This window comes from Carcharodon carcharias, chromosome 5 (genome assembly GCF_017639515.1).
Source record: "Carcharodon carcharias isolate sCarCar2 chromosome 5, sCarCar2.pri, whole genome shotgun sequence".
In the NCBI taxonomy this organism is placed as follows: Eukaryota; Metazoa; Chordata; class Chondrichthyes; order Lamniformes; family Lamnidae; genus Carcharodon; species Carcharodon carcharias.
In genome coordinates this window covers 122,860,702-122,888,568 of record NC_054471.1, presented here as the reverse complement: position 1 = coordinate 122,888,568, position 27,867 = coordinate 122,860,702, and the positions used below count along the sequence as shown (strand labels likewise).

Below are 27,867 nucleotides of genomic sequence, written 5' to 3'. Positions count from 1 at the left end.
ACATGTTCAGTGGGTAAGACTTGTCCATTCAAGTGTAAGTGAACTTTTAAATGGTGTGATAAGGCCTTTCTTCCAAACAACTTCTTTTGACACTGAAATTTTACTTTTAAAAGTATAGAGATTCATTCCTTCAAATTTTAAATATTTAGAAATTTTAAAATTCAACTTTATTACTTTTCCTTTCTTTCTATATTACCTATCTTAATCCCATGTTTCTTTTCCTATTTCACTTTCTGGACATGGTTTGACATTAAATCACCCATTGCAATTTATAATTCCTTGTTTAATCTCTATTTCTGAATAAGGGTTCTTAAATCTGGTTCAGGAGGGACACCATTGCCTGCCCCGTTCACGCAGGTCACAGATCCCTCGTAAAGTATACCGCATTGTTTTGCTTGTTAAATTACTGTAAGCCAGTGCAAAAGCCAATAGAAAGTCTGTGGGCAAGTCTCAGTGTAATGAATGGTTAGTGTTGTACATTTGAGGCTGACCACAAAATCCAGGCCCTTAAGTTTATGATTATGCAGATGAGTTTTAGTAGAAACTTGAAGTGTAACCTAACCAGCACTATTTCAAATGCAGTTTGGCAACCATTTCCCTCATTGAACCCAAAGCAGAAACTCAGCCCCTGATGATTAATCTTCATTGTTTATTGAATCTTTTCTGGTTAGGTGATCATACTGTTGGCCTTCGCTAATCTGGTGAAAACAGTTGCCCTTTTAAATTCCAATGAATAAAATAGTTTAACTTCCATATTTTGAGAGACTGAAAAAGGCCCAGCTAGATTTTCACTCTGTTGCCTTGATCTATAATATGGCTGATATGTCATTCAATAATGATTGCCTTTCTGTCTGAGGATAACTTTTCAGATAATATTTGAGCCATTAATAACTGACCTAGTAACATCTTGGGGTGCATTACATTTTCTCTCTCAGCAGGAGGAGGAGGAGGGGAATGAGGGCAATCTTAAAACGTTTGAGAACCCCTGGCCTTTAGCAACACAAACTTTTAAATTAAAATATTCACACACTCTATTTAAAAGGGGCATTGAAGTATTGATAAATTTATTTAGTAACCATAATTCCTGCACTGGCAAGAACAAACTGAACCATAATAAGCCATCATGATCCAAGATTGTGCAAAAACAGATTTCTAATGATGATAAAATAAAGGAAAATTTCATATCAATAATCAGCCCACTTTATGAAGTGATGCGATGATGTCATCGCGCACACACTGTTCACAAACAGAGAATTGTCTTGCAAAACTTTCTTGCAAGATGACAATGCCCTTTTAATGTCAATGGTAAAAAAAATATTGGATAGTTGTAAGCAGTGCTCCAGCAATTGCAACACAAAGTTTGGAGAACAATGGCTCCCAGATTGCCAGGGTAGGTAGGCCATGGATGTATTTATGTTGGTTTATATAATTAGCTTTACTCCCTGTACAACATTTGCTTTGAAGAACAAGAAGTAAAATTATGCATTAAAGCTGGAAGTTGCCCACAAGATCAGACTCAAATAAACATGGAAAACCAAGGCTTTGCAAAGCCACACCCAAGTCAAAGTACAGACAAGGTCAGTTGCATGAAATTAATGATTTTGTTTTGTTCTGACTGGAGCAGCGAATAGAGTTGCTCAGATCTGGAATTTTCCAAATTTTGTATTGGCATGTTCACAGCATATTGGCTTCAATTTGTTAGAGTGAGTTTTAAAAAAGTATATAAAAAAGTATTTGGCTATGCATTTAAACCAGCTTACATCAGTAAGCAATTTTTGGGCTTTTGATAAATAAATACATAAAAGCAGCTTTAAAATTTAAAGTTAAATCCCAGTGAGATTTAAGAACCTTTCCTGGGATAACTACCACATACATACTTAATGTAAGTTTTATTCATTAGTGATACCAACAAAATCTACCCACATTTATTGCACGTCTAGATAAATGTCGAGACAGGAATGGAAACTTTTGCAATAAAACCTTCAATCTGCTTTTCACTATTAATACTCCAGCTGTTCAATGACAAAAAATGGTTTATAGCACAAATAACACAAAGTAATCTGCTCTTAATTTCTGCTAAAATCCAGGCTGCCAGTACACACACACTGTATGGTTGACAGATACAGAATAAAAGCACACTCCCATTAAAAGATAAGTATTAATGAATCAGAATTATTTTCTGACAGTACTATTCGTACCAGTAAATATACTCTTTTTTTTTTATAAAACCACTATTCCTACCTTTTGTTGCAATCCTCACACACTGTGTCTTTGTCTCCTGTAAATACAAAAAATACTCGTTAGTATAATCATTATTTATAGAGAAAATTAGTTTCAGGCAAAAATAGAAGAAAAAAGGATTTCACAATGTAAGGACTTGCCATCTCTTCATTTAAAAAAAATTAACCCATTTTTCCCAAGTCAGTTTATTGGCATAGTTTCAGGTATATGTTCGATTGGGTACAAAGAGTGCACCAGTGTTGAAGGTAGAAAACTGTTAAGTGTCAAATTTAAGGGACTAGAACCAGTTACAGGGGACTATCACAATAGGAGAATGAAAATTTGAATAATCCTTGGAAGCCTCTATACTTATCTGAACCTATTAACATCCTTTACCCAGGTTGAGGGAGGAGATGAGTGAGTGATAGGTAAAAAGGAAAGGACGGAAACGATGTCGTAGGCGTCAAGTCTAATAACAAATTAAGCAAACCAGCACCCGATCTCCATTTTATGACTGCTGCCACTGCTCACCAACATCTTTTCAAGGGTTAAAAACAAAAAACTGCGGATGCTGGAAATCCAAAACAAAAACAGAAATACATGGAAAAACTCAGCAGGTCTGGCAGCATCGGCGGAGAAGAGCACGGTTGACGTTTCGAGTCCTCGTTCTGTTGAAGGGTCATGAGGACTCGAAACATCAACTGTGATCTTCTCCACCGATGCTGCCAGACCTGCTGAGTTTTTCCAGGTATTTCTGCTTTTCTTTTCAAGGGTAATTCGGGAAAGGCAACAGATGTCAGCAATGCTCACATCCCATGAAAGAATAAAAAGAGCAGAAGAATGTGGCTCCTCATACTACTCAATGGGAAGAATCTTCGGCTCGGGAAGCTGGAGCATGCATCATTCAGATTTTCAGTTCAGCCAGCGCACAGCGAGATCAGCTGTGCGCCCACCGAACTGTCAAGGGCCTATTAAGGCCAGTTAACTATCAATTAAAGCAAAAGGCTCAGCTGCCCATCCAACCTTAAGGTTGGCAGGCAGGCAAAGAGCCCAGGTGGCCTTTGCATTTTTCATGGAACCTCATCCATGGGCAAGATGAGGTTTCATGAAGGTTTTTAAAGGTTTGAAATTTTTTAAATAAAATCCATAGACATGTCCCAGCTCATGTGACAGTTTCACATGGGGGGGACACGTCCTAAATATTTTTTTCCTTTAAGATTTTTTAAACTTAAACTAATCTCCCTGAAGCAGCTCTGTGCCTCACGGAGATTTCTGCACTCTTTCGCGCACATGCGTGAAAGAACGCAGGCCCCGACTCAGGCAACCCCCTCCCCCACCCCCGCACAGGGAGTGTTCAGTGCTTAATTGGCCCGCCCACATAAAATGGCGGCGCCTAGCTGATTGTGGGTGGCGATCGGCTGTACACAAGCCCGCACAATCCCCCCCCGACAGGGAGAAAATTCTCCCCCATATTATTACCCAAATTGATCAGCATTACAGCAGGAAAGTACAGTCAGTTTACAGGCCACTGTTAATCATTACAATCACTGAATGTTCCAGTCCAGTGGTTTTGTAGTTGTGGATGCCCTTCTAAAAGTAAGCACAGTGTTACACATGGCCCTTTGCAAATCTGGGTACTGTAAGATACTTCTCTATGGTCAGCGCCAGGGGAGGGGCTGTAGAAATGATCAATGGCCTTTTAGCAGGTGTAGCCAATCAGGCCACTGTGGCCGTCTATCACTGGCATACTTCCTTTCAGACTGTGTCATTGAAAACATAACTTCTTCAGGATATTCAGGATATTTTTGTGGAAATATCCAACATTATTAGTCAGGCATTAACACTTTTTAATAGTGATGTTGGATCTGCTGCTCCAGCTTTCTTTGAGCAGAGGGGTGGCTACGTGCATTAATTATCTTCCAAAGTGAGGTCCAGCTACATTTTCCTGCAAATGGGGTTCAAAGGAGTTGATAAGTGGGCACAAAGCATTTCTTGTGATGGCTGGTCTCTCTGACATGCCTTCATTGGTTCCCCTCATTTTTTCCTAAGCAACTTAGAAGGGGGTCCCCTCTGGCACCAGTACCATAGAAACAAATGGAAAATAGATTACCCACTATGTCACTGGTGTATAACTATGGTGCTTTAATATGCAAAACCAATATCATTTCAAGGTATTCTGCCAAGTCTTTCTCCTTCTGTCTGTGCAAAAGTAATTTTATAAATCATTCTGTATACTTTATGACTTTATCAAATATAGAATGCCTGGTGATCAGGAAGTTGAGGTAAGGTTGTGGTTAGAAATTTAATATTTAATTACACATCGGTGTTGTGGAGATCAATGTTGAGCATATATTAAACTTATATCAAATGTTTTACCGCCACAGCAAAACAATAATTTTAACCAGTTGTATTTCCTTGGGCATTCTGCCAGTTAGCCACTGTTGAAGGTTGTCAGAAACCTAATTTAACCAATCCAGGGTCATTGCTAATATTCTGCTGAAATTACAGTGAAGGAATAGAAGCATTCCCAAGCAAATTCCTGGTGACTTTGCTTAACCCCAGTGTTGAATAAAATAAATTACTGTCGTCCTGTGTCTTTTCTGTTTCCTACAGAACTAGTTTAGGCATTGAAAGCCGAGTCGCAAACTATTCCACCTTTTGGGTCTTCATGAAGAAATGGATTGAGGCTTATTTATGAGAATGATAGAGAGAGAGAGAGAGGGAAAGAGAGAAAGAATGAATCTTTCACTGCCTAGAGAGATTCAAATTCAACCCAAAATACAGGAATTAATTTCCGCCTCTTTTACTTTTCCATTCCTCTTAAAAGATCATAAGTGAAACAAGCGAAGTAAGAATGCCTTAACCCTATCAGCTGATCATTCAATCCACTTACAATGTCATCAGCCTTTGACAAAATTATTTTTCTTATTCAAAATATTAAACACTGTCTCAAAGTAGACCCATTAATTAGAATGCAACTCCTGCCATGCATTTCAAAAGAAACCTGAAATCCCGAGTAATTTCCTGAATATTTTTCTATCAAGAGTGAATCTCATAGCACTCCACTGAACAAAACTTGAGTAATGCAACTTGTAGGAAATGTGAACCTTTTTATGCTTCCTGAATCTTTTCTGTATATTTTTCCCCTTTTTTCATATTGTGTGAGCTATGAATTATTTTCATGTGCATTTTGTACGAGTTTCTGGTAGATGAAGAGTTAACTTTACATGTGTGAGGAAATATTGCCTGAGAGATTTGAGTTAAATTGAAATCACACCAACGGGTTTTGATGGTATGAACTCGTAACGTGAATAAGAAAAGGGAAGTAGAGGACAGATGTTATATTATCAGTTGTGATCAAAGGATATGCTTTGAAATGTATAGATCAGTGGGCTTTGGGGCTATAATTAAATGATTATAGGCTTCATCAAATCTAGCAAACGGTTATACAGAAAAAGTTAATGATGAACTGTTTGTGTGTTAAGGATATTCTTTCAGGTTCTGACCATAGGTTGTGACCATGATTGAAGAGTTAATCTATATATTGACAGATGAAATAAGATCAAAGCATAACAGCAACATCATAACACATGAAGAGGCCCTGGCTACAGAAGATAAAAAGGACAGAGAAAAGAGGTTCATTGCGCAAATTTCAAGAAGACATAAGGAGAGAAATAAGAAAAGGAGTCATGAGTCATTTGTGCCGCTACAGTTGGTGGGAAGCAAGAGCCATCTGAACTACGATACCAATTGTCTTTGTTTGTTAAGTATAATTTTCGTTGCTCAATAAATTGTCCTGAAACCACTGCATCAAATGTCCCCTTGTCCAAAATATATTGTATTGTCTCAAACTCTTACAAAATTTAATTTACAAATATTCATTGCAGCAGATCCTTTCAGAAATATGGATTCTTTGGATGTTCAATTTTAACTAAAGTGGATATAACCTGGAGATTATGACATTTTTATTGGCTCTACATTGCTAAACATGGAAAGATATGCTGAAATCATTTTCCGTTTTGTCCCACCTATTTTAGCTTTAATTTACTGGAAATCTTCCAAGGATTTTTACACCTGGCATCTAAATAGATGCTTATCATAAATGGCATTGTAATATGTGGAGGCAAAATTCACTCAGAAAATACAGCAAAGCATCAGACAAGGTGAAATATTTTAATTACTAATGCACACCACTCACCTTTTCAACGCTGCTCACAGCTTGGAAGTGTACGTGATATCCCTTTCTAGGGGCCAAAGGAGGATTCCAAAAACCGTTGTAGGTTTTATTGTCACCCACTGTAAAAGTAGTTTGTTCAGAAACTCCACTAGGAGGAAGTTCTGCAGCGTAATAGTATGGTGACCCTCGAGCTGCAGCAGTTTGATAGGTGACTGGAATCTGGAAGCACTCTGCTGAGCTGGCCTCCCTTTTAGACCTGCGGGAATTCACTTCTTCAACAACAACTTGATAGGCACTTTGAAAAAACAAATGGAAAGCTTAATTTACCAATGTGTGCAGCAAATTCATTTTTTTAAATATAGGTTATAAATATTTTTCAACTTTCCATTGGCCATTCAATACAATCATTTTCTGGCAAGTAAAGCAAGATCCTTCAGCTTTTGGTGAAGAATAGAACGTCTCATCTAATTAAAAAGAAAATCTATGCAAGTATCTTTGGATTCTCAAAAAATAAGTCCATTCCAGTAAAATTGTTGTTTTAAAAAAATGTAAAAGCACTCAATGGCGCTCGACACACAATGTTCTTCTAATATCCACTCAAAGGTGGCAACTCCTGCCGATGCAGAGTTCTATGGTATCTAAACCAAATGATTCAAACATGGGGACAGGAAACAGTGAAACCTGATTCTGCCCTTATCCAAATCCATGTACATTCACTTTTTACCAGGTGTCACGCAATGGTTAGCAAGAAATGTACCCCTGGGTAATTCCTGTACTGACATGTACACCCCCTTCAGGCTGTCTCCTCTGCCCCCTTCTTCAGGTCCAGAATGAAGAGTCAAATTTAGTAACTCAGTGTAGTGCATCAGGTGAGCTCAGTAAACTTAGCACAGACTGCAGCTCTATCATCTGTAGCGTCAATGACATATTTTAAAGAAGAAGGACTTGCATTTATATAGCATTTTTCATGACCAAAGTACATTCTAAAGTGATTTGCAGCCAATGTCACTGTTGTAATGTAGGAAACACAGCAGCCTATTTGCACAGAGCAAGCTCCCACTAACAACAACATAATAATGATCTGAGATACAGGGGATTTACCCACTGAAGGAATACGATCACTCTGACATGGGTTAGGTATATCCTATGCATTTTAAAATTTAACTGATTAGCTCATGGAGTTCTCTCATGTGTGCCAAATTGCTAGATTATTATGCCCTTTAAGGGTGGGACAAGTTTTAGTCCTACTATAATTGGACAGTGAGCTTCCATTTTTACAAATTCCATTCAGCTCCTGACCTCATCACAGTCTTGGGCCAAACATGGATAAAAAAGCGTAACACCAAAGATGGGGTGAGAGTGACTGTCCATGACATCAAGGCAACATTTGACCAAGTGTGGCATCAAGGTGCCTAGCAAAACTGGAGTCAATGAGAATCAGGGAAACTCTCCACTGATTGGAGTCATACCTAGCACAAAGGAAGATGGCTGTGGCTATTGGAGGTCAATCATCTCAGTCCCAGGACATTACTGCAGGAGTTCCTTAGGGTAGTGTCCTAGGCCCAACCGTCTTCAGCTGCTTCATCAATAACCTTCCCTCCATCATAAGGCCAGAAGTGGGGATGTTCACTGATGATTGCACAATTTTCAGAACAATTCATGATTCCTCAAATTGTCATGAAAATATAATCATTTCCATAATATTATGATGATTTATTGTAAAGGTAGATTACTAGTGGGGTTTGGGTTATTTCCTCTGTGTGGAGGTTGTGTGTGTGGGGGCCTTAATTGAATTGGAGACAACTGGTCTGGAGCTTTGGAGTTATCAAAAGGGAAACTAGGTTTGAAATGCTAAATACGTAAACGTGGCTGAAGTTTTAGAATGTGAAGTGTGAGGAACATTTTCATTTTTAGATAAATTAGATTAGTTTGACTTTCAAAGAGGTGGTAAGATGTTACATTTAGCCAGAAGAAGCTAAGCCAAAGAATGTGTTTATTTTTTTCAAACGTTACTGATAAAAATTATTGCTATGAAAAGATTTATATTATGAGAAAAATCAAGTTGCAAAAACATATGACAACAATGGAATTTGCATTAAAATGGAGAAACATGTATAAAGATGAGGTTATGTATAAGGGAGAAAGCATTTTAAGATCTAACAAGTGTGAAAGCCTCCAACCTCTATGCATCAAGTTGCTGTCTACAGGAACCAAAGCTAAGAAAATTAACGTTGAATATCACTGTCCAGGGTATTGTGTGCTTTGCCTGGGTCGGTTTAATTATATTTGTTTTACTGTGGTCTTAACGGAGGTGTAACTGGGAGCTAGGTTAATTAGGGGAGTTAGGAGTTATTATAGTAGTAATTTGTAGACCTGTGTATGTGCTTAAAATGTTTTCTTCTATTAATAAATATTTAATTTAGTTTTGCAAAAACCCTCTAAGTCTCAGTGGACTTATTACTATTGAATTCAAGGCTCGCATCTCAAAATAAAATACAAATTGCAAAACAGTTGTGGCAGCTGTTTCAAGTTTCCCTCTGGGATTTGAGCAGCTCGAAATTTACCATCCATCATGCCATAACACAGATACTGAAGTCCATGTCTATATGCAGCAAGACCTGGACAATATCCAGGTTTGGGCTGATAAGTGGCAAGTAGCATTTATGCCACACACGTGCCAGGCAATGACCAGAGAGACAAGAGAGAATCTAACCATTGCCCCTTGGCAGTCAATGAAATTACTATCACTGAAACTTGTATTTCTTTATTCTTTTTCATGGGATGTGGGCATTGCTGTCAAGGTCAGCATTTGTTGCCTATCCCTAGTTGCCCTTGAGTGACTTGCTAGGCCATTTTTTTTTATTAAGAGGGCAGTTAAGAGTCAACCATATTGCTCTGGGTCTGGAGTTACATGTAGGCCAGACCGGGTAAGGACGGCAAATTTCCTTCCCTAAAGGACATGAGTGAACCAGATGGGTTTTTACAACAAACTATGATAGTCACCATTACTGAGACGAGCTTTATATTCCAAATGTACTAATTGAATTTGAATTCAACCAGTTGCCCTACATATGAACATACGAATTAGGAGGAGTAGCCCACTCGGCCCTTCAAAGCTGCTCTGCCATTCAATTAGATCATGGCTGACCTGAACATAACCTCAAACCCACATTCCTGCCTACCCCTGATAACCTTTCACCCCATTGTTAATCAAGAATCTATCTAGCTCTGCCTTAAAACTATTCATAGACTCTGTTTCCACCACCTTTTGAGGAAGAGAGGTCCAAAGACTCTCAACTCTCAGAAAAAAATTCTCCTCATCTTTGTCATAAATGAGTGAGCCCTTATTTTTAAACAGTGACCCCTAGCTTTAGATTCTCCCACAAGAGGAAACTTCTTCTCCACATCTCAGGATCTTAAAAGTTTCAATTGAGTCACCTCTTACTCTTCTAAATTCTAGTGGATACAAGCCTAACCTGTCCAGCCTCTCCTCATAAGGCAACCCGCCCTTTGCTGGTTTCAGTCTAATAAACCTTCTCTGAACTGCTTTTAATGCATTTACATCTTTAAGTAATGAGAACAGTACTGTATACAATACTCCAGATGTGGTCTCATCAATGCACTGTACAACTGAAGCAAAACCTCCCTACTTTTGTAATCAATTCCCCTCACAATAAATGATAACATTTGTTTAGCTTTCTTAATTACCTGCTGTACCTGCGTACAAACATTTTGTGATTCATGCACTAGGACACCCAGATCCCTCTGAATCTCAGAGCTCTGCAATATCTCACCATTGAGATAATAAGCTTCCTTTTTATTCTTCCTGCCAAAATGAACAATTTCACATTTGCCCACGTTATAATCCATTTACCAGATTTTTGCCCACTCACTTAACCTATGTCACTTTGTAGTCTGCTTATGTCCTCTTCGCAATTTACTTTCCTACCGATCTTTGTGTCATCAGCAAATTTCGCAACCATTCCTTTGATCCCTTCATCCAAGTCATTTATATAAATTGTAAAAAGTTGTCACCCAGCACTGATCCCTGTGGCACACCACTCATCACATCCTGCCAACCAGAAAAAGACCCATTAATGCCAACTCTTTGCTTCCTGTTAGCTAGCCAATGTTCTATCCATGCCAATATGTTACCCCTTACACCATGAGCTTTTATTTTCTGCAACAGCCTTTGATGTGGCACTTTATCAAATGCCTTCTGGAAATCTAAGTGCAGTACATCTACCGGTTCCTCTTTATCCATAGCACATGTGACTCCTTCAAAGAACTCCAATAAATGGGTTAAACATGAGTTTCCCTTTTACAAAACCATGTTGACTGTCTGATTGCCTTGAATTTTTCTAAGTGCCCTGTTATAACATCTTTAATAATAGCTTCTAACATTTTCCCTATGACATGTTAAGCTAACTGGCCTATAGTTTCCTGCTTTCTGACTCCTGTTTTTGAACAAAGGAGTTATATTTGCTATTTTCCAATCTAATGGAACCTTCCCTGAACCTAGGGCATTTTGGAAAATTAAAACCAGTGCATCAACTATCTCACTAGCTACTTCTTTCAAGACCTTCGGGTGAAGTCCATTCAGTCCTCAGGATTTGTTAGACCGCAGCCCCAACACATTGCTCAATACTTCCCTGGTGATTGTATTTTTCTGAGTTCCTCCATTCTTCCATTTTCTGATTTACAACTATTTCCGGGATGTTACTTGTGTCCTCTATAGTGAAGGCCGAGGCAAAATACCTGTTTAATTCATCCCCATCCCCCTACTTTCCATTATCAATTCTCCAGATGCACTCTCTATAGGACAATGCTTGCTTTGTTAACTCTTTTCTTACTTAAATATCTAATGAAACTCATACTAAGATTACTTTATATTACTAGCTAGCTTTCTCTCATAGCATAATTTCCCCTCCTTATTAATCTTTTTGTCATTCTTTGCTGTTCTTTATATTCTTTCCAATCTTCTGACCTGCCACCCATCTCTGCATAATTAAATGTTTTTTTCTTTAAGCTTGATACTGTCTTTAACATTTTTACTTAACCACGGATGGTGGGCCCTCCCCTTGGAATTTTTCTCTCTCATTGGAATGTATACTTTCTGTGTATTCTGAAATATCCCTTTAAATGTCTGACACTGAACCTCTATTGACAATACAATTTACCTGGTAACTCTAGTCTAATTTATGTTGATTTTGGATTTGAATGTGAAGTTTTAAAAAGTGAAATTTTGTCCACTGGACCTTTCCATTCAGGTCATTTGGGAAGTTTAGTTCTTTCATATTATTGGCCTCCACGGGGATAATAACACCTCCTAAACCCCCATTACTATTCTGTTGAGTATTACTGCAGGTTAGAAATCAGGTGACCGAAATGTTGAGTCTGCATGAAATTCAACTGATGGCTTGTATGCACCAACATACATACACCTGGAAGATATTAAAAGCCTTACAAGCATGCAATTCCCATTTTCTGTCATTCCTAGATGATCCACATGGGTACAGAATGCAAGATATTCCTTTTAACTGTAAAGTAACTATAATGCAAAGTATATATTCCCATCACGTCTTCATCACTCCTCCTCAATGGACCACTTCCTTCCATGTGATTAGTTAAGTTGATATTATTTTTAATGTCCTGTTACCTATAGATTTTTTTAAATGCAAGTTTTTTTTCTTTAATTTACTCCATTGCTTTTTCCACAGGCTTAAGCACCTACATTTTGCCTCCTTCTTCTAATCAAGCCTACCCATCTTCACTGTCATTAACTTTGGAGCTCAGGGCAGCTTTGGGATTCATCTACCAGTGTACCACAGCCATCACAGGCCTCAGGCGTGACATCTTGAGATGCCTACTTGAGCCTTCGGCAAACACTGCTATTAGTAATTTTGGATGGCCACTAACATTTCTGCCGCTAATACACCTGTGGGACTCTCTCATCTGCTTCTGAACCACCGTGTAGACCCATCAGCGCCATTGATACCCTGCCAGCTCAGTCCTAGCTTCTAAAACCTCTTCATTCTTTACTTCTAGCACTGTGCCAGGAAAATGCAACTTGAAACCTTTCAAACACTTGTAGGGTTAATTAAAAAAGCAGATATTACTGAACTCTTGAACCACTTTGGATTGAACTGACATTTCAGACTGAGACTGTAACAAGCCACAAAGCTTTGGCTAACATAAAAAAAAGTTGATTCAATATTGTTATCCAATTACCAGATGTTGCCAGCATATTTATCAAATCACAGTAAAAACTATACCAGACATCAAATAATAGACTATTTGAGTCTAAATAGGAAAGCCGTTTCAATTACACTTATGCAAAACCCATCCTCATAACTTGAGCTTTATCTCAGTAGCCATTTTACATTACCTGAACAGTTCAGTAATCTTGTTTAGTTCGAATGCCAGAGAGTTTCATGTATTTATTTTGAACACTTCAGTCAATTTTATAGCCACCCTGTGATGCTATTTGCTCCAACACCCTTTATTGCACTTAACTGGAACTTCAAAGATGTCTGAACTGATCCGAATCAAATAATGAAAGATTTCAAGGACTCTTTCGGTTATACCACATAAACATAAACCCACACCAGTTCTGCAATATTTACAGTAGTAGGACTTAGATTGAAACAGAGGTTATGAAACAAAACATTTATAATTCTTGTTCAGACGATTATTGTGAAAGTAAATACCATATCCTTTGCTTTTCATATAATTTTTCCCTCCATTTCCAGTCTCTTTGGAGCAATCATTGCCTGTGATCAAGAAAGCAGGCAGGCAACTGCTTCAAGATCAATGCTGCCCTTGAGCTATCTACTCAGAAGCAATCCTGGTTCCAATTTACTCTTGCTGCTGTGCAGAGAATCACCTTAGACAGCCAGTTTTAAAAGGTTCAATGCATATTGTGCAATTTTCCTTCTTACACAGTCAGTGGTTTTCCAACTCTATTTTCTTCATTGCCAGCATGCAGTGACCTCAGTATGGCTCTACAAAATACAAATATTGTGTAAAATTAAATGATAATGTTATCTCAAAAGGACAGATGGGGCTAGAAATTTGATGGGTTGCACTCCTTCCTCCAAGCATAAAATGAGCATCTAAGCATCTAACATGGTCGAGAAGGATACTGGTATTGGGGTGGCTGAGCTCGGTACATTCTGGAAGTACACTGCCCACCATACGGGATTGGGTTGTTCTGTCAGCATACAAGACACAAACCAGAAAATTGCTGATTAAAATAAACGGTTTTGAGGTATTGGGTTTCCTCAGCGTCTGCCCAGCCACATAAATAACTTGCCCAGTAACCTGTGGTACTAATAAACAAGGAAAGCCTTACAGAAGCATTTAAAAGGCTCACTGGTTACAAACTGGTTAATTGGCTTATCATTTGGGGCTGCTGGTTAACTGCAGGATATTTTTTAACCTGTCTTCTGACTGGAAACTTCTGACTTTCCAAGAATAACTTCTTGCTTGTGATTCATTGTCTTTGCAGCCTTCTAAACAGTCTATTGTACAGGCAGCTTGATTAGGTCATCATTAAGAGCTGGAGAATGAGGGAAGCGACAAAGTCAGGAGAAAACAGCAACAGCTTGCAGGAGAGAGGAAAGCAGCACTGTGTAAGAGGCCATATCCAAGGTGACACTTCAGGAAGCATTTTTCTTACCTGAAATTCACTGAGGAGCAATGAGGTGCTTCCACTTCACAAAGAAGGTTGTCACCAAGTTGCAGTCACAGCTTAAGCCTTGTGCTAGGGAATGGACAGCACTGGATGTGGCTGTTGAGACCACTGTGACTCTCATGTTTAATACAACGGGGTTCTTCCAGAATGCAGCGGGGGGTCAGCTAGTTTCTCTGTGCCAGGAAAGCTATTTCCCATGGGTAGAGAGAATTACGACAAGAGGGAACTAGGCTTTGCCTACATGGCAGGCTTCCCCAGGGTGCCAACTGCCCATATTGCCTTGAACACTTACCATCATCATCCTAGCATCTTTATGAATAGAAAGGGATTCCAGTCTCTACAGCCATTTTGTGACCCCAGGCATTGCATTATGTCCACTTTGCTGGCAGCAACCCCAATTAATTTAGCCTGCGCCAGCTCTCTTGTGCTGCCTTTGCTCCATTGAGGACACTTTAGATATACATTGAGGGCAACACAGAGCACACCTATAATTCAGAGCTGGACTTCTCTATGCTCTGAACCAGCATGTGCAAGCTCACTGGCAGGCTGTCCAGTGCATCTAAAATTCCTCGTGTATGCCAATCAGCCCTCAATGTCTGCATCCAAATCCTCTGCAATAGAGATAGTACGCAATCTTATCTTCTGAAGGTCTGACAGCAGCTGGGTTATATTCCCTCTGCACCACATGAAGGCCCCTCTTCTCGCCTGCCCTTTAAAGTGTGCTTTGTTCTAGTATTTGAGCTGGTGTTTTCAAGATTTAGATTGAATGACATTGCATCTTCAAAACAATTTGCCTCTTCTCCCTGAAACAGCAGAAACACTTCAACATTTCCAGCTCCTGAAATAAGAGAGAAGGAAAACGATTAGCTTTCACTGTGAAGGAAGAGCAGAAAAAGTGATGACTGCTTACAACAGCTGTTATACATAATGAGTACAGCAAGGTAAGGGAACGGATGAATATAGTTAGGAACCCAACGTGGTCACCTGCAGTGTTACTTGTCATGGTTACGACTCTTGCTCTGTCTATGACAACCATCACTTTTTCTTCCATGACAGAGAGGGTATGCAGCTGGGCTCAACCTTCTCCAATTACATCCTCCTCAATCACATTGTGCATATCCTTCTTCTGCAAAGAGGGGATATTTAGCTACAATCTTGAGGTGTTCGGAAAATGTGCTCATCATGGTTGAAAAGTTTATATTTAGGGCACAAGTCAAATTGTGAGGAAACAAGGGTTGCAAATGTGATGATTGTGAGAGTATGAGGAGAACCAGATGCAGCGAGGTGCGATGCAGTGATTTCAAGAGAAAACTGAAATGGCTGAGGGTGTCTATTGAGTGTAAGAGATCAGCATTCTTACCTTGTCAACTCTGGTGAGATTGTTTAACATTTTCTGGCATTACAGTCATGTCCTCGGAGCTAAACTCTTAGCGCTGACTTCCTCTGTGACCTCTTCACATTGATGGCGAAGCTGCTGTCCAAACAGCATCGTCATCCTCCTGTCCACTACTTAGCCCAGGGTCTCCAATGCAACACTGGAGAGCCTGATGGCCTCTCGTGTAGAGCTGGCTGCTATTTAATTCCTTAAAACTTGCTCTGTTGCTTTCAGAATGCACCTCCCATTCAAAAGGTGCTCCCTGTCTTTAAGTGGCACCAGAGATGTTGAATTTCCACAACTGCTCAACCGCAACACAGAGTCGATGAATAGCTGGCTACACGCCTGATTCATTATAATAAATTGGCGGCATCAATCATGTGGCTTCTTTTACACTTATTTTCAGGTACAATTGAATTTTCTTGCCATTTAAAGTTGAAGCAAATAATTTAAATTTCAAAAAGTGAAACTGTACAGGGCCTCAACGTTGCATTCAACACCAGAGTGATGATGGATGAACTTACATTTCTTATTTTTAATGCACAAAATGAGCCATATCAAATGTGATGTTGAGAGGAAACTGCAGTGTCTTCTTAAGAAGATCAAGGTCTGGCTAGTTCCTGTATTCTGGCAGCGTTAGTGGTGCAAACCATCAGCCCCTCAGCTAGGCATCAAGTCAGACAGATGTGGAAAAGAGATTAAACATCTTACATTTATATAGTGCTTTCAACATGATAAAAAGGACCTTCACAAAGAAGAGTTGAACATCAAACATGAATACAAGAAATGACCTGTATATGCTCATGAGGATAGATTTTGAAAGCAGATTTTGAAGACTGAAATATGGTGAGCTAGAGGAGTTTGAGACAACTGAAGACTGTACCACGCGGGGTGCAACAAAGGAAAGGTGGGATTTACAGAAATCCAGAACCAGAGGGCCAGAAGATATGGACTGGGACATATGTTTGGAGGAGGTTGCACATGTAGGAAGGGATGAAACCATAGAAACAGTTGCAAATGCTGATAAGGATTTTCAATTCCCTATGCTAAGGATCGAGGACCAAGTGGAAGTCAGGGGTTATTTATTGAGCAATAAATGATACAGCACAGAATGTGTGAGACAGAGTTCTCAATGACTTGGATTTTAGGTAGAATAGAGTAGAAAGGTACTTGAGGAATCTGCAGGTAATACAAATGTAGAAAAGAGTTTCAGCTGCAGTGAAGGTGAGTTAAGGTTGGAGGCAGATTTTGTTGTGTGTGGTTGAAAATAACTAGGGTTTGGAGCTTGAAACTCAGCTTGGTGGGGGTTGGAATATCATCCTGGAGACCAACGTTGCAGTGGTTCAGATGAAGTGAGCATTTGCGGTGGGAAGTGAATGGAGATAGGTTCAGTCTGTCACAATACTGTAGAGACCGATAACGTTTAAAAAGAAATTTGGACTTCAATTAATAGCTGAAAAGAATGACGCAACAAGATTTCATGTTTTAAAACTTTTACAATAATAAGTGATTAAAAGCAGTATTGAGAACTCATTTTACTTTTTGTAGGCAACCTATATTTTAAAATGCAGAAAGGAATATTCCTCTTTTATACTTATCACACACTGCACTCTCCACAAAATTATAGTCCTTAAAGAAAACAGCCCACAACTGCTTCCAGCTTCTAATCTTTTAGCACATCTGTGGTCACTGAGGCACTGCACATGTCTAAGGGCAGCTTTTTTTTTATTCACTCATGGGATGTGGGCTTCACTGGCTGAGCCAGCATTTATTGCCAATCTCTAATTGCTCTTGAGAAGATGGTGGTGAGCTGCCTTCTTGAACCGCTGCAGTCCATGTGGTGTCGGTTCACCCACAGTATTGTTAGGAAGGGAGTTACAGGATTTTGATCCGGTGACAGTGAAGGAACAGCGATATATTTCCAAGTCAGGATGGTGAGTGACTTGGAGGGGAACCTCCAGGTGGTGGTGTTCCCATCTATCTGCTGCCCTTGTCCTTTTAGGTGGCAGCGGTCGTGAGCTTGGAAAGTGCTGTTGAAGGAGCCTAGGTGAATTCCTGCAGTGCAACTTGTAGATGGTACACACTGCTGCTCCTGTGTGTCAGTGGTGGAGTGAGTGAATGTTTGTGGATGTGGTGCCAATTAAACGGGCTGCTTTGTCCTGGATGGTGTCAAGCTTCTTGAATGTTCTGGGGGTTGTAGTCATACAGGCAACTGAGGGACTATTCCATCACACTCCTGACTTGTGCCTTGTAGATAGTGGACAGGCTTTGGGGAGTCAGGAGGTGAGTTACTCTTCGCACAATTCCTGGCCTCTGACCTGTTTTTGTAGCCACAGTATTTATATGGCTGGTCCAGTTCAGTTTCTGGACAATGGTAACCCCTAGGGTGTTGATAGTAGGGGATTCAGTGATGGTAATGCCATTGAACATCAGGGGACGATGGTTGGATTCTCTCTTGTTGGAGGTAGTCATTGCCTGACATTTGTGTGGCGTGAATGTTACTTGCCACTTGTCAGCCCAAGCCTCGATATTGTCCAGGTCTTGCTGCATTTGGACATGGACTGCTTCAGTATCTGAGGAGTCACGAATGGTGCTGAACATTGTGCAATCATCAGCGAACATCCCCACTTTTGACCTTATGATGGAAGGAATGTCATTGATGAAGTAGCTGAAGATGGTTGGACCAAGGGCACTACCCTGAGGAACTCTTGCAATGATGTCCTGGTGCTGAGATGACTGACCTCCAACAACCACAACCATCTTCCTTTGTGCTAGGTGTGACTCCAACCAGCAGAGAGTTTTCCCCCTGATTCCCATTGACTCCATTTTTGCTAGGGCTCCTTGATGCCATACTTGGTTAAATGTGGCCTTGATGTCAAGAGCAATCACTCTCACCTCATCTTGGGAGTTCAGCTCTTTTGTCCACATTTGAACCAACGCTGTAATGAGGTCAGGAGCTGAGTGGCCCTGAAGGAACCTAAACTAGGCATCAGTGAGCAGGTTATTGCTAAGCAAGTGCTGCTTGATAGCACTGTTGATGACCCCCTCCATTACTTTACTGATGATCGAGAGTAGACTGATAGGGCGGTAATTGGCTGGGTTGGATTTGTCCTGCTTTTTGTATACAGGATATAACTGGGCAATTTTCCTCAGTATCTATAGCTGGGTAGATGCCAGTGTTGGAGCTGTACTGGAACAGCTTGGTTAGGGGCGCAGCAAGTTCTGGAGCACAAGTCTTCAGTGCTATTGCCGGAATATTGTCAGGGCCTTCAGCCGTTTCCTGATATCATGTGGAGTGAATCGAATTGGCTGAAGACTGGCATCTCTGATGCTGAGGACCTCCGGAGGAGGCTGAGATGGATCATCCACTCGGCACTTCTGGCTGAAGATTGTTGCGAATGCTTCAGCCTTATCTTTTACACTGCTGTGCCGGGCTCCTCCATCATTGAGGATGGGGATACATGTGGAGCCTCCTCCTCCTCCAGTCCACCGTTATTTGCAACTGGTTGTGGGATTGCTTAGCTGTTTATCACTTGCTGTTTATGCTGTTTGGCACACTAGTAGTCCTGTGTTATTGCTTCACCAGGCTGACATCTCATTATTAGGTATGCCTGGTGCTGCTCCTGGCATGCCCTCCTGCACTCTTCTTTGAACGAGGGATGATCCCTGGCCTGACGATAATGGTAGAATGGGGGATATGCCAGGCCATGAGGTTACAGATTGTGTTCAAGTACAATTCTACTGGCCCACAGCACCTCATGGATGCCCAGTCTTGAGTTGTTAGATCTGTTCCAAATCTATCCCATTTAGCACAATAGTAGCGCCGCACAACACGATGGAAGGTATCCTCAATGTGAAGGCGGGACTTTGTCTCCACAATGACAGTATCGGTAGGAGTGGCCACCGCACAGTCATGGAGAGATGCATCTGGGGCAGGCAGGTTGGTGAGGATAAGGTCAAGTATGTTTTACTCTCTTGTTGGTTCCCTCGCCACCTGCCGGTCTAGCAGCTATGTCATTTAGGACTACTGGTCAGTAGTGGTGCTACCGAGCAACTCTTGGTGAAGGACATTGAAATGCCCCACCCAGAGTTCATTCTGCATCCTCAGTGCTTCCACCAAGTGATAGTCAAAATGGAGGAGCACTGATTCATTAGTGGAGGAAAGGCAGTATGTGATAATCAGCAGGAGGTTTTCTTGCCCATGTCTGACCTGATGCCATGAGGCTTCATGGGGTCCGGAGTCGATGTCGAGGACTCCCCGGGCAACTCCTTCCCTTTTGTATACCACTGTGCTGCCACCTCTGCTGGGTCTGTCCTGCCGGTGGGACATGTCATACCCAGGGATGGTGATGGTGGAGTCTGGGACATTATCTGGAAGGTATGATTCCGTGAGAATGATTACATCAGGCTGTTGCTTGACTAGTCTGTGAGACAGCTCTCCCAATTTTGGCACTAGTGCCCAGATGTTAATAAGGAGGTGTTTACAGGGTCAACAGGGCTGAGATTGCTGTTGTTGTTTCCAGTGCCTAGGTCGATGCTGGGTGGTCTGTCCAGTTTCATTCTTTTTTTGTGACTTTGTAGTGATTTGTTTCAACTGAGATGCTTGCTAGGCCATTTCAGAGGGCATTTAAGAATCAACCACATTGCTGTGGATCTGGAATCACATGCAGGCCAGACCAGTTAAGGACATTGGTGAACAAGATGGGTTTTTACATCAGTCAACAATGGTTTCATAGTCATCATTAGGCTTTTAATTCCTGAATTTTATTGAATTCGAATTCCACCATTTGCCATGACAGGATTCGATCCCAGGTCCCCAGAGCATTATCCTGGGTCTCTGGATTACTAGTCCAGCGACAAAACCACTACGCCTCAATCAGATCTGATTATCACTAGTGGAATATCCAAAACACAACAAGTACACTTTTAGATCTGGTAGTAGGAGATCTAAATTTACTGGAATTCTTTAGAGAAAAAGGGTACCTCTTTGGAAAGGGAAGCTACCCCTTTGGAGATGGTAAAAGGAAAATACTGCGATGTTGCAAATCTGAAATAAAAACTGGATATGGTAATGGAAACTTTTGAGAGAGGTCAGGTACCCTTTGGAAGAGGTAACTTGCCCTTCGGGATTGTGAAAAATAAATCTGCATAAAAAGGGCATAAACTCTTTGCCAAGGAATCTATCAAGTAACTTAAATCTTCAGCCTTTTCAATATTTGAAAAAATGTCTGTAGTTTTAATAAAATCAGTACTTGCTATTTCACTCTTGTTTGTTGATGTAAGCCTTAGGCTCATAGGGAGTGACAAGGTATTGGAAATGTTGGCAGGCTTAAAAGTGGACAAATCTCCAGGTCCGGATGCTTTGTGTCTCAGGCTGCTGAGGGAGGCAAGGGAGGAGATCGCAGGGGCTCTGACGCAAATTTTTAATTCCTCTCTGGCCACGGGGGAGGTGCCAGAGGACTGGAGAACAGCTAATGTGGTTCTGCTTTTTAAGAAGGATTATAGAGATAAGCCAGCGAACTACAGGCCAATGAGTCTCACGTCAGTGGTAGGGAAACTATTGGAGAAAATTCTGAAGGAGAGTATCTATCTCCAGTTGGAGTGGCAAGGTTTGATCAGGGATAGTCAGCATGGCTTTGTCAGAGGGAGGTCATGCCTAACTAATTTGATTGAATTTTTTGAGATGACCAGGTGTGTAGATGAGGGTAGTGCGGTTGATGTAGTTTATATGGATTTTAGCAAAACCTTTGACAAGGTCCCACACAGGAGACTTATAAAGAAGGCAAAGACACATGGGATACAGGGCAATTTGATAAGGTGGATTTAAAATTGGCTTAGGTGTAGGAGGCAGAGGGTGATGACAGAAGGATGCTTTAGTGACTGGAAGCCAGTGTCCAGTGGTGTACCACAGGGATCTGTGCTCAGTCCCCTATTATTCATCATTTATATAAACGACATATATGACTATGTGGGGGGTAGGACTAGTAAGTTTGTGGATGACACAATGATTGGCCGGGTGGTTAACAGTGAGGTGGAGTGTCTTGGGCTACAGGAAGATATAGACGGGATGATCACATGGGCAGATAAGTGACAGATGGAATTTAACCCTGAAAAGTGAGAGGTGATACACTTTGGAAGGAGTAATTTGACAAGGGAGTATTCAATTAATGGCATGACATGAGGAAGTTCTGAGGAACAAAGGGACCTTGGCAGGTGTGTCCATAGATCTCTGAAGGCAGAGGGGCATGTTAATGGGGTAGTAAAAATGGCATTATGGGACATTTGCCTTTATCAATAGAGGCATAGATTACAAAAGTACGAAGATCATGTTGGAGTTGGATAGAATCTTAGTGAGGCCACAGCTGGAGTATTTTGTGCAGTTTGGTTGCCACATTTTAGGAAGGATGTGATTGCACTGGAGGGGGTGCAGAGGGGATTCACCAGGATGTTGCCTGGAATGAAACATTTAAGTTATGAAGAGAAGTTGGATAGACTTAGGTGATTTTCATTGGAGCAGAGAAGACTGAAGGGCGACCTGATCGAGGTGTACAAGATTATGAAGGGCATGGACAGGGTGGATAGGGAGTGGCTGTTCTCCTTAGTTGAAGGGTCAGTCACAAGGGGCATAAGTTCAAGGTGAGGGGCAGGAGGTTTAGGGGGGATGTGAGGAAAAACTTTTTTACCCAGAGGGTGGTGACAATCTGGAATGCACTGCCTGGGAGGGTGGTGGAGGTGGTTGCCTCACATCCTTTAAAAAGTACCTGGATGAGCACTTGGCATGTCATAACATTCAAGGCTATGGGCCAAGTGCTGGTAAATGGGATTAGGTAGGTAGGTCAGGTGTTTCTCACGTGTCGATGCAGACTTGATGGGCCGAAGAGATTCTGTGATTAGGGATATGATTATAGGATTAGGAATGCTTGACTGATTTCACAATCTATCATTATTACAATGGGGTGCCTGTCAGTTCACAGTTTGATTGACAATTCCAAGCGCTCATTAATTCTTTGAAGTGGGACTATGAATACAAATGCTTGTTTTAATAAGGTTTTAAAGGAATTTAAATGTAGTGAATGGGTTTTTAAATCATTGAGAATTTTTTTTTGAAAGAGTGAACTCATCAATAGACATTTAAGAACTTTATTTAATCTCAGCATGGGTCCTGAGGTCTGCCCATGGTGGATAATGGGTGAGTTGGCATAGAGGGTGTAAGGGCAAAGGGTGGTGGGTTGGGGGAATGGGTTGGTACACATTGCCACTAAGTTGGCATGCTTTAAAGAGCTATGAGGATGAGTGGGGCACATGGGTTGGCATAGGGGGCATGAAGGACTATGGGAGTGGCATAGGTTAGAATGGAAGCTATGAGGGACCATGGAGGGGTGGGTGGGGACCTGATGTGCATAGGTTGGCTTGGGGAGTATGAGGAGCCATAGAGGGTTGTGGGAATGAGGTGGCATTGGTTGGCATGGATCAAACATGGGGAGTGTGTGGGGTTGAGGGGGTGTGATGGGTGAGGGCTGGAGGGTTCTTCTTTGTTTTATTCCCTCTATTCATAGCTTCGACAAAGTGCCGGAGCACTGAGGCCGGCCTTTTGCCCAGGCCACCACCACAACAACCTCTGAATTCCTTCCAGGGGCGACGGCCATGACTCAGTGTCTACCCATTGTGAACTCAGAAACTGTTGCTATTGTGTCCAACCATGAACACCTTACACCATCACCCCTACAGTACAACCCGGGCTTCCTTCTGATGTTTAACCGCCGCAGGCCAGTTGTCAAGCAGACCTCTGAGCAGGTCACATGACTCCCTGTTTTACGTTAAGTTGAAGACACAGTTCCAAAACATAACCTTATAAGTTTTATAATTGCAGCAAGTCTTCCTGATGTTAAGTTAGAGAAAAATTTGACTCATTCATGACAATCAGTCAAAACAAAGATGGTCACGGAGGTGAGGACAATGGTCGAGAAGTAGAGCTAGATGTTGTTAGAAATTGGTCTATCTGTAAGTATGTGAATGGATATTGCCAGTGAAGGGTACTGTGTAACCAGGAAAAGGAGGGAGAAACAAATGGAACATTAGGATACTGTGGTGAAGACTTTGCAGGAGAGGAAAACCAAATGAGAACAGTCACAGTGAGGTGGCCTACAAAAGAAGATGGAGTGGCTGATTGCATTGAATGCCATAGAGAGGTCAAGGAGGGCTAGGTGCTACAGTTGCAGTCACAAAGATTGTTCTTGTTGATTTTAACCATGGAAGGTGGCATCAGGGGGATGGGAATAAAGTGAAAAAGGAATTGTGGGAAAGATGGGCATGATGAAAACAGCATGTGCTAACATCTCAGTGAACAAAGGAAATTTAGATACCAGCTTGTCGTTAAAGAGGATAAGGGATTGAGGTAGGGTTCTTCAGGAAGAGGTGCTGATGGCAACTTTGAAGGGTAAGGAAATGGTGTCTGATCAGTGGGAGCCACTTATACACATAGTCTTGATTTTAACATAACATGCCATGCAGGAATATATTTGGTTTGGGTCAGATGCTCACTCTATATCTCACCTGATTTTACTCTCCATCGATTTGAAATAGGGAGTGAAGTTGGACTTTGTGTAAGACAGTGATCTGCTCAAGCCTCCCAATTAACCCCCCCCCCCCCGCCGCCCCCCAACCCCCACCACCAACACACATACATTCCTATTGGGCAGGTTGGGTTAAAATCAGGGCTGACAACAGCGCCGAATATAGGAGTAGGAAACATTAGAATGACAAGAAAATTATGAAATGATTTGCTGAGAGCCGACTGCAGTCACTCTGGGGTAAATCATGTGCATAAGGTATATGCTTTTAGTCTCTCTGATTGAGAACTGATTCGATACATTAAGTACCGATGTGCAAAATATAACCGTATATACCATATAATCAAAGTCAAATATTTCTAGCATTAACTTGGGACTACAAAAACATCTCTCATTTATCTTCCTTACAAATATACACCAATATCAAACTTCATATTTCTACTGATAATACCTTTATTCAGGTTATGTTTAACGTGAAAATTCTGTTCACAACTTGCTCCATAAGATTCACTGGCACAAAGTGCAAGATAATTACCACTTGTCTGCAGTTGTCATCTAACTGGAGACAGAATGCACTAAGACACATATATGCCTTATGACCTTGACATTGCATCCATCTTTGCTTGGAGCTATCCAGATCTAAAATGTAAATGACATATCGTAACATGGGCACAGATGGACAAAAATCTGTCCAGTCCACTAAAATAGACCGTTTCACTGCTTTATGATTCTAAATGATGAACCACCACAAATTATTGAAGCAGATGGTCTATTGCCTGCTACAGAAAGGAAACACAGTTAAATTACTCTTCCAGCCTCTTTTTGATAAGACTTGGACCATGTGCCCAGAACAAAACAATTTTCAAATATTCAGCTAAAGTTAATGAGGAATTGACAAAAATAAGTCCTTTCAAAACAAATGGCAAGTAATCAGAAATTCCTCTCAAATGACATGATAGGTGGTGCAACTCTCCATAAAATGTGCAAGCCTATTGCTCATATAAATTCATCAGGGGATGGGCTTATCCCTAGCACTTCCTGATGAAGGTTCAAGTTGAAGAAACAGTCTTGACTGCCATTTTCGCTTAAATGTGACTTCCATGAGTTTTAAATGAGTTGCAGGAAGCTTTACTGATAATCAAGGAACAACACCAACAACATTCTTGGAGATTATGGGGAAAAAATTGTCCTATCACTACAAAAAAGGGTTTATATTATCAGTCAGAAGCAAAAAGGTATGCTTTATACATTCCAACCACCCACCCATCCCTACCACATCCCCACTTTTCTACTATGTCTGTTACAGCAAACTTTACTAATCCAAATAAACTGATTCACTATGGATATTATCAAGCTAATTTTTGATTTTCTTTTTCACAAATTGAGGCTGAATCAAATGTGGCAACATCAAATTTAATAAGCTGGCAGCCAAAAATCAAGAGCTGTGTCTACAAAATGAAGTACTCAGACCACATTAATGGCTGCATGAAAAAACTGAAGTCAACAAATTACTCCTCATTAATCCTTTGATCAGACGACAAGCAAGTGCCACTAAAAATTAATGTTACATGGAATATAAATATAAGCCTCAGACATACCGAGCAAAATTTAACAAGTAGTACATGATTTCTGATGGAGGCACTTATGAGACGAGGTCATATAGTTTGCATTCTCCCTCCACTTGTTCTAGTCCCTCTAATTTCCCCATAATTTGTATGAAGCTGATTGCATGCTCACTGACTCAAGTCTTTGGAGACCTAGAGTTAGCATCTAACTCATTTAAAAGCCTTCAAGCTTATTATTTCAATACAATCAGGAGGGGAATCAAAATTACATGGTAGTAGAGAAGACATGTGGAACTCAGCTTACAAAATCTCTGAAGATAACAGTCTTGTCAACTATAGATCTATTTTGTATATTTTGTCTAACCAAGTAAATGAACCTCTTGACAGCAATGTCAACTGAATATCACTTGAAAATGGAGAACCATGATGTAGTCAGCAGCCTGCCAGTCTGTTGGAACAGTTTGTTGCTAATAAATTTACCTGATTGGAGCACCTTTAGCCTGTGCAGGTCTCAGCATGACAGTTATTGTGGTTGCTGTTTCATTAAGAATTGCATCTTCATACTCAGGTAAAGTAGGCGCTGTTGAAAGTTAATTTAAAAAAAAACATAAAATGAAATTTATTCTATAAAACAAATTCTAAGCACTGTTCATATGATGTTGATTAATGTGAAAGATTTTAGAAAGTTAGGAAAATGCAAATTTCAATAGTTCTACTCAAAGTCCTTCAAGATAAGAATGTGCTGAAATCTAGTGTTTAGTATTGTAAGCATACATTTTCTCTCAGGAAAGGAGGAAAAAAAATCCTCCTTACATTCTATCATCATAAAGCAGCTGGGCAAGTACATGAAAGCTGCTTGGGAAAATAACTGCAATCTTCTTCCCACTGGGAAAATTAGCCTTTGTTCAGTGCTTCCCCCTATAGCACAACTGACATTAAGAACTCATCACATATTGGAATCATGACATGTCATTGGTATATCATTTTACTTTACAACTCCTAAAAATAAATTATCAAATCTGTTCTGAAATAATTTTACACAAATAGAGGAAAGATGGTTTCATCTGTTAAAATATGGTAAAATAATAAATGCACAAAGCATATCAAATGGTTACAGAGCTACACCTTTTCAAAGAATCCAATGTAAACTACCATATATGTTCCTGCTTTTTAAATGCTCTTTCTCTTACCATTCAGAACTATGTAAATGAAATAGATAAAATATTCAGCAATTATTTCAACATATATTCTATAAACTGCATTCTGACCTGACTCATACAAATGCAACATTTCACTTTTATCCTGCATAGAATTGTATGAAGGAAAATATAGATGTAGATGAATGGGAAATAATTTTTAAACAGTTATATGTTCTTTTTGCCCCAGGCATCCTTTAAAAAAATCAGCACGCAGTAATTGTCTCTTTGAAAGGCTGTAACCCACCTTGAATTCATTGAAATTAATCAATTTTTTTATTCAGAAGGAAGGGTTGCTTTCATAGTTTTAAATTTGTAATTTGGCAATTGACTGTGCATTCAAGAGACTTTTGTTCTTTTGATCAAGGCATCTGCTTCACTGAGGACATGATGCTTTTTTTTGAACAGAGAGAACGCCTCTGAACCTCATACAGTAGAGCCTTTGGTCTTCACTGATTTTTCTTAATCAAATTTTTTTTGCAAACAACAAGCTCATTAATTATATTATCTTTTAATTCTGATGATACATGTTCTGAATGTTAAACAGCTCTACAAAACACTGCATGAGCAATAATTTCATGTTTAAAATATATTAAGATGTGCTTCCAAGGTTCGTGCACTTTCTGATAGCAAAAAAAGGAAAACAATGAAATGCAGTAAAATGGTTGCTTTAAGGAAAAAGAAAGAATAATCTTTAAAGTGTGTTGCAATACAAAGTTTATAAGATTGTTATATTTGGAATTAACACTTTAATTTAGGGTAAAATGGAGGAATGATGGGGACCATGTGACCTGCTCTGAATTCTGCCTGACGACTAGCTTGGATGCCTTGGTTATAATAGTTTAAAGGGGGCCCAGGTTGTCTTACTGGGAAGATGATGCAAATATTCAGACATGCAGACCATGGCCAGGGCATCAATGCTGACTTCAAGTAGACTGTTAGTCTACAAGTCTCAGAGAGGTGTTAGAAGTGTTAGGTTTTATAAATTGTTATACTTTTAGATGTCTATCTCATTTCAAGATGGAATGGAGTTGCGGGGGATGGGGGGGCATCTAGAAGAGAGTTGAT

At 40.3% G+C, this 27,867-nt stretch overlaps 1 protein-coding gene across 6 annotated transcripts in view; it reads right to left on the bottom strand.

Annotated features, from left to right (window-relative positions):
- The window catches only part of ptprk (protein tyrosine phosphatase receptor type K), a 673,497-nt gene that overhangs the window by 148,616 nt on the left and 497,014 nt on the right, over positions 1–27,867 (bottom strand). For all 6 annotated transcript variants that reach the window (XM_041187665.1, XM_041187666.1, XM_041187669.1 and 3 more), the window contains exons 11-13: positions 26,084–26,183; positions 6,419–6,692; positions 2,242–2,278 (exon numbers count right to left, since the gene is read on the bottom strand). In XM_041187665.1, coding sequence (XP_041043599.1) covers positions 2,242–2,278; positions 6,419–6,692; positions 26,084–26,183 — 411 coding nt within the window. The remainder of the gene's footprint in view (positions 1–2,241; positions 2,279–6,418; positions 6,693–26,083; positions 26,184–27,867) is intronic.